The 12,083-nt window shown below is 37.1% G+C and overlaps 1 protein-coding gene across 5 annotated transcripts in view; it reads left to right on the top strand.

Moving 5' to 3' along the window:
* Positions 1-12,083, top strand: part of MST1 (macrophage stimulating 1) — a 193,495-nt gene that overhangs the window by 37,077 nt on the left and 144,335 nt on the right. For 4 of the 5 annotated variants that reach the window (XM_053721135.1, XM_053721132.1, XM_053721130.1 and 1 more), the window contains exon 2: positions 11,797-11,869. In XM_053721135.1, the coding sequence (XP_053577110.1) occupies positions 11,821-11,869 (49 nt within the window). In that variant the 5' untranslated portion in view covers positions 11,797-11,820. Of the gene's footprint in view, positions 1-4,368; positions 4,599-11,796; positions 11,870-12,083 lie in introns of those variants that run through there. The other variant, XM_053721133.1, reaches the window with a different exon arrangement.

The following is a 12,083-nucleotide window of genomic DNA, read 5'->3' as shown; positions in this document are numbered from 1 at the left end:
TCATTAACTGTATTTTTTTTGAGGACGTGTGGCGTACGTCCTTGGTCATTAAGGGGTTAATATACCTCACGTAAACCAGTAATTGACAGTTTGCAACATCTGTAGACTCATCAAGCTGGATGCCAAATATTCCAAGTGGAGCAGATTTCATTTCCTGGATTACCTGATGAATAATATCAGCAGACATGTCATCTATTCTTCTGCTGACAGTGTCGTTAGATAATGAAATAATTTCACTTAATTTTGTAACAAATTTGGCTACAATCATAAATCGAACAATGTCTTTGACTGCTGGCAACAGCAAATCCTCGGCAATGGTGTGAGCTTTCTTAGCTTTTTCGATTCTGAGAGTCACCAAATATGAAGCTTCAACGGCTGCTAGGTTTTGCAGGTTGTACTTGCCGCCAGTATCAAGTCTGCTTTTCTTGACACCATCAGCCTTGTTTTTAAAATACTGGGTATCCTTGCCAGCAAAGCCTGGATGCTTGCTATCAAAATGACGTTTCAGAGATGGACTACGCTGGAGTCTGATATAAACAAACTATATCCTCAAGAGCTGGCTTTGTGGGACCCACATAGAGCTTAACCCAAAAAATGTAACAAATTCCCAATTACAGATTACATGCTCAAGACTTGGTCCACTCTTGTTTCATCTCTCAAAATTCTTCCTAACAGTTCACTCAAGACCCCCCTAAAAGTAATCATACCATCAGAACAGATCCCAGCTATACAGAAGTGGGAAAACAGGCCTTTATAGGATCGCAGACCTAGTAGACAAAGGCAAATTAATGACATACACACAGCTTCAGGACAAACTGTCTCCTTCCAAATTGCATTGGTTTTTATATCTTCAGATATCCTCCATCATACATAAATACCTACCTTAATTGACTGGCCACAACTTCACTCCCTTAGAAAAAATTTGTAGCTCCTCGTCCAGACCTAGAAAAACTATTTCACAATTATACCAATTAATTCAATCTTCCACACAAGTCACTAAAACAAGCCTTCAGCTCAAATGGGAAGCTGACCTCAATACAGAAATTGATATTTCTGTCTGGAATAACTTATTATATAATGCAAGTAAAGGCCTGTTGAGTGCCGACATGCAGGAAAACTGCCTTAAAACAATTTTCAGATGGTATCTCACTCCAATCATCACCTCTCATTCCATTAGACGGGGGTCCAAGCTCTGTTACAGCCGTTACGAAGTTGAAGGAACATACAAACACATGTGGTGGGACTGCTCTTACTCTATGCTAGTTTGGAATAAATTATCACTCCTTTTAAGTAGGATACTAGATAGCCCCATTCAGCTGTCGATAAACCAAGCCCTATTGAATGTACGCTTAAGGCAGTTTGATAAAGACATTAATCAATTTATCAAAATTTTATGTACAGCCACACGTATATGCATAGCCCGTCATTGGAGGGAGGGGGCTCCCTCCTGGGACGAAATCTTACATAAAATTAGGTTCATATACAATATGTCCGCACAGGCAGCAATATTACAAGACACTTAGGAAGCTTTTCACAAAGTCTGGTTTTATTGGATCATATATGACTCCATATAATACTGTTTCAATTGACAGACTCAATACAGCAGAGATCTTACACGTTTCTACACATCCGTTGGTTAATCATAATATTATTCTTATTGATGGAAATTCCACTAGGTGTGTCATGGTCGGCAGGCACTCTTTTCTTACTCTTCTTCCTTTCTTATCTTCTCCTCTTCCCCCTTTGATTTCCCCAGCTCTTCTTCTGTACTCCCTTTGTATTCAAGATCTTCATAATTATTTCGGATAAGATGGGTATGATGGTGTGTCCTGACCCCACTCCGTTCCCCCAGGCAAGCTGATAGACAAGATGCATGGTTGTTGTTATTTAAAGAGTAATCGACCAATTAATTCCATCTATATAGCGATACAACTGCAAATGTCTTACATTTTCTCAGGAATATTTAGTTGCTGTTTATTAATATTGGTTTCATATAAATGTCTGTCATTGAGTCGCTATGTCTCCTAAGAAGGTCTTGTTTATTCTTTTGTATAGTTTAAATATCAATAAAAATGTATTTAAAATAAAAATGACGTTTCAGTTTGTTGGGCTTCATAGATTCGGCCGATAGAACTTCATTACAAATAACACATTGCGGTTTCTCAATTCCTGCTGCAACTATTGAAGTAAAACCATACTTTAAAAAATCTTCACTTTTTTTTTCTTAAAGGGACACTGAACCAAATCTTTTTCTTTCGTGATTCAGATTGAGCATGAAATTTTAAGCAACTTTCTAATTTACTCCTATTATCAAATTTTCTTTATTCTCTTGGTATCTTTATTTGAAATGCAAGAATGTAAGTTTAGATGCCGGCCCATTTTTGGTGAACAACCTGGGTTGTCCTTGCTGATTTGTGGATAAATTCATCCACCAATAAATAAGTGCTGTCCAGAGTCTGAACCAAGAAAAAAGCTTAGATGCCTTTTTTCCAAATAAAGATAGCAAGAGACCGAAGAAACATTGATAATAGGAGTAAATTAGAAAGTTGCTTAAAATTGCATGCTCTATCTTAATCACGAAAGAAAAAATTTGGGTACAGTGTCCCTTTAACCTTCTTCTCTCCATGATCATGGGCTCACTAATAAAACGTTTCTTTATGCTTTAATAATTAGGATCTTTATGCTTTAAAAATGCGGATGTGATTTCAATTACTTCACGAAGTGCGTAAGTCCCTGCAACAGCGTATGTTACGTAAGGTGTGCCATTCAAAATACCGTAATGTAAACCATTAAAAATAAAAAGTTCCGAGAAGTGAAACGTTTGAAATCATTATGATTAAATAGTTTGGCAACTAACAATATAATTATGGTAATTTCTTCAGCTAGTAACAGAGCGTGCAAAACAAACCTTTATGCACGCTCTGTTACTAACCAGTAACTGTTTTTTTTTGGTCTGTGTGATCGCTTGTTGGTCCTTTCCGTTCAGCAGTTTTGTGATTGGCTGAATAACTGCTGGCTGCTTCATTTGTGTTCATCTGTGTTCCAGTGTAAATGCTGGTAACCACCCGGTAGTCATATCATAACACAGAGGATTGAAGTAAGTGAGTGGCCGTTAAGAGGTCAGGTGGCCGTGGAGCAACCTATGCCTGTAACAGAGGGGAGGGTGTCTTGTAATGTTGAGAGAAAGGTAATCTGCAAAATTATGTTTTCTAGTTCAGTTTTACAATTTCTGCCATGAGCTGTACAAAGTGTGGATAACATTATATATTTATATTAATATATATATACACATATATTATATAAAAAATGATATGTATAATTTGGTCAGGTAACAATTTAAATGGACATGAAACCACTTTTCTTTGTGTGTGTGTGTGGGGGGGGGTTGCGCAGTAGCCGGTGAAGCCACCTCCCTGAAATGAGTTTTTGCAGGTTGGGATGTCTGTCTATCGAATGACTAAACTGACAAAAAAAACTAATTTCTGATGATTTTAGGCGACCCCTGGCAAATCACCATTCGACCCCAGACGGGGTCGCGACCCACAGGCTGAGAACCGCTGGTCTACACCTTAGTCGTCTTAAAGTCTTACCATAGATTAAGCTGCAAATAGCCCCCTGCATCCTTTCTATAGAATGCAGAAGTAACAGTAAAAAAGTAATTTTAAAATTAATATTGTTTCTGGTCACTTTGAAATGGCTGCCAAGCTCCACCCACTGATGACATCACAATCTGGCTGAATTAAAGACTTCACTAGTTACAAAAGACTCACTAATTGGATTCAACAGACTGTCAATGTTATTCAGCAGAGTGCATAGATGCAGTTCGTATCGTGATGTCATCAGTGATCGGAGCTTGGCAGCCATTTCAAAGTGACGAGAAACAATAGTCATTTTAAAATAACTTTTACTGTTACTGCTGTATGATATAGAAAGGAGTGCAGGGGGATATTTGCAGCTTAATCTAAAGTAAGACTTTAAGATGACTAAGGTGTAGACGGTTCCTTTAAAGCTACAACAGAGTCAGGGTGTAATTGTATATGAGGCACCTGGATCACAATACTAACTAGATACTGAGTTTGAAAAATGGAGTCTAAATTTCAACTACAACAAATAAATAATCCCCATAATAGCTGTAATTGCAAAGAACTAACAAACTAACTTAGAAAAATTACTTCCAAAGCATAATTTATATAATGGGCATTTTTCATCAGAATTCTTGGGATCTTAGTAAATCTAGCCCTCTGAAGTTCCCTCCAGGTTTGAAGGAATTACATAATGCCTAATTTGCACTGGCTTAAACCAGCTGTTTCTAGAATAAAGGAAACTGGCATTAAACACTGGGAGTTCTGGGAAATAACAGTCTATTACAACCCCATTTGTGCATTAACCCTTTGCCTGCTGGGATTCCAATTGTCCTCTGACCCTAAAATCACAGCTGGAGACAGGAATTTAAAGAGGAAAAAACACACAAAGTGGATTCCATCACAAAACTCCACCCAGCAGCCCTGCTGCGATCTGATACTCCACCAGCTCAGTTCAAAGCAAACAGAACAAGCTGGACGACTGACCAAATACTGCATTAGAGGCTTCACACAAAGGTATGGGCATATTATAGGGTCCTTATCAAACAGTGAATGTCTTATCCATGTTTATCCCATATCTTTTTGTTTCTCTGGATCAGTAATGGACAAGGAGTTTGACTCCTTATGCAACTTGTTGCATTTAAAGGGACATTCTAGTCTAATGATAAAAATAAATATTATATTTAAGGATTGGATCACCTTCCTAGATCATTATATTGTTAAATCTCCTTGCAAAGTGGGAATTTGACACTTGGAAATGGGTTTAACACATAGGTAAAGCTTGTACATTTGATGCACCCTCATGCAAGTGTCATACATACGGATGCTTAGGCTGATTGGCTCACCATTCCTAAAAATAAAAAATAAATAGAAAATAAAGCAAATTTGAAAGTAAGAAAGTTCTTTAAAATAGTTCTTTATTGCTCTGTCTGAATCATAAAAGACAAAATTATGGTTTTATATCCCTTTAACTATGTTTTTATACTCTGCAGCAGATGTTAAACACATAATTATTAACAAACATTTGTTCACTTAGAGTATTTTATGGTTAGGCTACAAATGTTCTTTAAATTCAGGGTTAACCAACTCCATTCTGTGAAGGCTGCACTTGAGCCAGGATTTCGGAATCTGTTTGGATAAACACAAGTGAGATAACCACAATTTGTTTTACCTGGATTCAAAAATAATAATTCATCAATGGACATTCATAACATGTGCGTATTATATTTTGCAAACCACCTGCATACACAATATTTTATAAGCACCAAATTGTCATTTTCTAGCAAAATTTCAATTATTTTGCATTCTATGGGCATAGATTTTGTTGAAAAGCATACTTAGGTAGACTTGGGCCCTGCAATATATTACTGGGAGCTAGCTTCTGATTGGTAGTTGCACATATATGCCTCTTGTCATTGGCACAAATTATGTGTTCAACTAGCTCTGAGCAGTGCACTGCTGCTCCTTCCTCAAAGGATAACTAGAGAATAAAGCAGATTTGATAATAGCAGTAGATTGGAAAGTTGTTTAAAATTGTATGTTCTATGTGAATAATGAAATAAAAATGATTCATGTTCCTGTAAGCTCCTGCACTGATCATAGAATTACTATGTAGCAGATCAAATAAATAAGTACACTAATGATTTTCTTATAAAGCAGAAGTAAACATAACAAAGGAATAAGTTTTTTTATATAATGTCTCTTTAAATCATTGCTGATGTGATGCCTGTAAGATTGGTGTTGGATTTAACCTATTCCTATAACTCCTCCTCTTCCATATAACCTCTTCATATAACTTCTCCTAGTCCATGTAATGTCTCTTAAAAATGTACAACTCTGATTCATCTAACCCCTGCATTAAACTCCTCCTATTGCACCCTGTGACATTCCTTATAAATCCTCCTATTGCACCATGGTACCCTCCCTATAACTCCTCCTATTGCACCATATATCCTCTCCCTATAACTCCCCCTATTGCACCATATAACCTCTCCCTACAACTCCTCCTATTGCACCATATATCCTCTCCTTATAACTCTTCCTATTGCACCATATAACCTCTCCCTATAACTCTTCCTATTGCACCATATAACCTCTCCCTATAACTCTTCCTATTGCACCATATAACCTCTCCCTATAACTCTTCCTATTGCACCATATAACCTCTCCCTATAACTCCTCCTATTGCACCATATAACCTCTCCCTATAACTCCTTCTATTGCACCATATAACCTCTCCCTATAACTCCTCCTATTGCACCATATAACCTCTCCCTATAACTCCTCCTATTGCACCATATAACCTCTCCCTATAACTCTTCCTATTGCACCATATATCCTCTCCCTATAATTCTTCCTATTGCACCATATATCCTCTCCTTATAACTCTTCCTATTGCACCATATATCTTCTCCCTATAACTCTTCCTATTGCACTATATATCTTCTCCCTATAACTCTTCCTATTGCACCATATATCCTCTCCCTATAATTCTTCCTATTGCACCATATATCCTCTCCTTATAACTCTTCCTATTGCACCATATATCTTCTCCCTATAACTCTTCCTATTGCACTATATATCTTCTCCCTATAACTCTTCCTATTGCACCATATATCTTCTCCCTATAACTCTTCCTATTGCACCATATATCTTCTCCCTATAACTCTTCCTATTGCACCATATATCCTCTCCTCATAACTCTTCCTATTGCACCATATATCTTCTCCTTATAACTCTTCCTATTGCACCACATGTTTATCGCTTGGTATCATTTATTGAAAGCATACCTAGGTATACTTGGGAGCAGCATTGTATTACTGGGAGCTATTGCACTTTAACCCTCCTTATAACTTTTCCTATTGCACCTCCCTATAGTTTATATTGTATATCCTCTCCCTATAACTTCTCCTATTGCACCATATAACCTTTCCCTATAACTCCTCCTATTGCACCATATAACCCTCTTTATAACTCCTCCTATTGCACCATATAACCCTCCCTATAACTCCTCCTATTGCACCATATAACCCTCTTTATAACTCCTCCTATTGCACCATATAACCCTCCCTATAACTCCTCCTATTGCACCATATAACCCTCCCTATAACTCCTCCTATTGCACCATATAACCCTCCCTATAACTCCTCCTATTGCACCATATAACCCTCCCTATAACTCCTCCTATTGCACCATATAACCCTCCCTATAACTCCTCCTATTGCACCATATAACCCTCCCTATAACTCCTCATATTGCACCATATAACCCTCCCTGTAACTCCTCCTATTGCACCATATAACCCTCTCTATAACTCCTCCTATTGCACCATATAACTCTCCCTATAACTCCTCCTATTGCACCATATAACCCTCCCTATAACTCCTATTGCACCATATAACCCTCTCTATAACTCCTCCTATTGCACCATATAACACTCCCTATAACTCCTCCTATTGCACCATATAACCCTCCCTATAACTCCTCCTATTGCACCATATAACCCTCCCTATAACTCCTCCTATTGCACCATATAACCCTCCCTATAACTCCTCCTATTGTACCATATAACCCTCTCTATAACTCCTCCTATTGCACCATATAACCCTCCCTATAACTCCTATTGCACCATATAACCCTCCCTATAACTCCTCCTATTGCACCATATAACCCTCCCTATAACTCCTATTGCACCATATATCATCTCCTTATAACTCCTCCTATTGCACCATATAACCTTCTCTATGGTTACATGTCCCTTTAAATAAGTATGAGTCATGTAGGGTTCTAATGCAGTGATCTCTTGAACTGTTTATCTGTTTATTACACGTATCCTGCGTGTATTATGTTTGTGAGCTGGACAAATCCCATACTATTGTTAGGGGACCATTATTTTTACTTCTGGCCTCAAAAGTGTTTTAAAGTTGGGTTGCCCAACCTTTTCACTCAAGGGGCCACATTGTATTTTTTTTTTTCACTTGGAAGCGGTTGAGCACATTTTGGAAATACTAAATCTTATCAGAAAAAAAAGTATAATGATTGCTGTTTTCTGCTTGGGTGATGCAATGCTTGTTGCTGACTATGTGATAACCAGAGAGTCATGTGACTTTCCAGCTGAAAGTAATGTTGCCCTCCTTACTCAGGGACTGAGTTAAAGGGACATAAAAGCATTTAACCTCTTAACGTCCACAATGTACATTGCTGGTCTTTAAGTTTTTTTCGTCACAGAATAGAGCAGCAAGATTTACACTATTAAAAAGCAAGCCCCATTGAAAGACCAGCGACTTACAGAGTAGGTCGCTGGTCATTAAGGGGTTAAAGCAAGACGCTCTTCAAAATTAGTTGTTTAAATACTGAAGAAATAAGTGTAGAATTTTAGTTTCCATAAAGTAAATTGACACTGTCATGTTGTAACTTAAATGGACACTATACTATAAAATGTGTTTCCTTGTTATACCTACTGCAGAGTATTATGTAATGTATGGCGGATTGTTCCTAAATAATTACTTTTTGTATTTGAAACAGCTGGTTATGCTTTTTAAAACCATCACCTGTTGTTCTCAAGGACATGCCCATAATATGGGCTGAGCCTGCAGGTAAAGCAGGCATGCTAATTTTATCTATGTCTGAACATAGTTATTGAAACACTAGAGATTAAATAGTGCTACTGTCTTCTGATTACAAAGCTTTCCTACAGAGAAAACGTTTGTTATTCATATTTTAAAGGGATGTTAAACACAAATTGTAAACTACATGATTATGAACCTTCCAATATAAGAACACATTTGCAATGAAAACTGCAGCTTTATTTTGTTAAGTGAGTATATTATTTTATATTTATTCTTTTCACTGATTTCCCTGTCCCAGAACCCCTGCTAGCCAATCACAAACTAATATTCAGATATAGCACAAACTCTGCTTGCACATGTGCAGACTTGGGTAGCCTGCCCTCTTGTATTCCCTTAAAGGAATAATCTAGTCAACATTAAACTTTCACAATTCAAATAGAGCACGCAACTTTGTAATTTACTCCTATTATGATATTTTCTTCGTTCTCTTAGTATCTTTATTTGAAAAAGCAAGAATGTAAGCTTAGGAACCGGACCATTTTTGTTTCAGGACCTGGGTAGCGCTTGCTGATTCCAATCAGGAGTAAATTAGAAAGTTGCTTAAAATTGCATGCTCTATCTGAATCATGAAAGTTACATTTTGACTAGATTATCCCTTTAAGGAGGTTTAGCACTGATTCAACTTAGTTACTGCTGTAAAGAATGATTTTCCTATCAAGATTGTTGATGCAAAACTGATTATCCACCTTTTAAAAGCATGTGACGCCAAACAAGCTTAGGGAAGGAGGGAAAAGTAAACTAAAACTCACATAAATTGCCTACAAGTATTAACCCAAGCCTCCCTGAGAGAAAGTAAAACAAGCACAATTTTTAGGCAAAAGGCTACAAATTAAATAATGAATGTATATTGCAAGAATGTTTTACTTGCAATAATGAAACATGTTGAAATGTCAAGTTTAATGGTACTTTAAAGGGACACTGAACCCAACTTTTCTTTTGCGATTCAGATAGAGCATGCAACTTTCTAATTCACTTCTATCAATTTTTATTCATTCTCTTGCTATCTTTATTTGAAAAAAAGGCATCTAAGCTAAGAAGCCATACAATGTTTTTGGTTCAGGACCCTGGACAGCACTTGTTTATTGGTGGATGAATTTATCCACCAATTAGCAAGAAAACCCATGTTGTTGACCAAAAATGGGATGGCATCTAAACTTACATTCTTGCTTTTCAAATAAAGATATCAAGAGAATTAAGAAAATTTGATAATAGGAGTAAATTAGAAAGTTGCTCCATCTGAATGACGAAAGAAATGTTTTTGGGTTCAGTGTCCCTTTAAGTATAATGGGCAAACAAAAGGCTATCAAATAACAAAATAAAGGTAAAGTAGCTGCAAATAATTAAATACACATTTACATATGTAACGCATGTTGTCTTATCTCCTGTTTGGCATCCAGTTAGGGGCAATTCTAAATGTACTGATAAAGTAACAATCTCACAGGGTTCAGCATCCCTTTAGGGGTTCTTCTATTCTCTGTCTCTAAAGGTCAGACAGGTGCCCTGACGCACGTTTCGCTCCTGCTTTATCAAAGGTTTTTTTGTGGCATGAGTGGGCCCTGGCCAGGGGCCTCTGGTATCGTATTTTCACTATATTATTGAATGTATTGATTTAACTTTTTTCTGATTTTTAGTTGTTTTTGATATACCAGCCTAGTACGGAAACACCCAGCTTTCTAAAATAATTATATTGGAGGAACACGTGAGAATAGCAGATCGCCAATCCCTTTTTGTGGTGCTCCATATGGAGACTTAATAGTCACTGGTAGACTTTGTTCAGGGATCTTTTTGTTTTGTGTTGCCAAATGTAATGGGCATTTTTACCTACCTTGTACTTTTCTGGTATTATAGAATTAGAATATTATTGTTAAAGGGACAGTCAACCTAAAAAATGTTCCTAAATATATGTAAAAGGTTATTGAAGCTAACTACACCAAACAGTATCCAAAAGTGGAAAGTTAAGAAATGTGTAAGTAAATCAACTAACTATTTCATCCTCGGCCGTTTTAAAGATGGCCGCCTGAGCCCTCCTACCCCTACGTCATCCTGATCTATTCAGTCTCGCAAAATGTAATCTAGTCAAATTCGCCGATTATGCTCAAGGGGGGATTTTTGTTGCAGAAACTACTAACTACCGCTCAGTATCGTAACCGCTCACTTAAGGTAAATGAAATACTGTATCTAACAGTCGATCCGCTGATAAGAACAACCGCTACGATACTGAGCAGTTGTTTAAAATTGTTGTCGATCTGAATCATGAAAGTTTAATTTTGACCTGAGTGTCCCTTTAAACAACCAATATCATTGCAGAACGTCATCTACATATTATTTCTAGCATGTATTTACTATTTAATATCTCTTTAAAGTCAACAGTCAACACCAGAATTTTGTTGTTTAAAAAGATAGATAATCCCTTTATTACCCATTACCCAGTTTTGCATAACCAACACAGTTATATTAATACACTTTTTACCTCTGTGATTACCTTGTATCTAAGGCTCTGCAAACTGCCCCCTTATTTCAGGTCTTTTGATAGACTTGCATTTTAGCCAATCAGTGCTCACTCCAGGGTAACTTCACGTGCATGAGCTCAATGTTATCTATATGAAACACATGAACTAATGCCCTCTAGTGGTGAAAAACTGTCAAAATGCTTTCAGATTAGAGGCGTCCTTCAAGGTCTAAGAAATTAGCATATGAGCCTCCTATGTTTAGCTTTTAACTAAGAATACCAAGAGAACAAAGCAAAATTGGTGATAAAAGTAAATTGGAACGTTGTTTAAAATTACATGCCCTATCTAAATCATAAAAAAAAAATTGGACTTGACTGTCCATTTAATGCAATAGTTACACAACTGCTGGTTCTTGCATCGTGGGCAGAGGTGGGTCATATACAGTATGTTCTAGGGTATTACAGTAATTGCCTTCTTATTCGATAAAACATACCCCCCACGCATACAAACACACATCATTATCACATTGCAACAGCTAACCCACACTGACAGTCCTGTTAATGTATTATCAGGGTAAATATTTGGAGAGAGGGGGAGTTGCAGGATGCAGGTTATCAAATTGTTCTCTTTTTCCAGAAACCAGTGATAGCTGAAAACATCATGCTGACCATCCTGCTGTTGTGTATCCATGTCGTCTTAGCGCAAACAGGTACGTTCCAAATCCCCTGTCAATATTACACTCTCCAGCTAGAGCTCTGCATGTTAAATAAAGGGACAGTCAACACCAAAATTGTTATTGTTTAAAAAGATAAATAATCCCTTTGTTTACCATTCCCAGTTTTGCACAACCAACACTGTTCTAGAAATATACGTTTTACCTCTGTAATTACCTTGTATCTAAGGTTCTGCAGACTGCCTCCTTA

This window comes from Bombina bombina, chromosome 7 (genome assembly GCF_027579735.1).
Source record: "Bombina bombina isolate aBomBom1 chromosome 7, aBomBom1.pri, whole genome shotgun sequence".
NCBI classification, from domain to species: Eukaryota; Metazoa; Chordata; class Amphibia; order Anura; family Bombinatoridae; genus Bombina; species Bombina bombina.
Note: the sequence above shows the minus strand (reverse complement) of the source record. Positions and strands in the feature narration are given on the sequence as shown.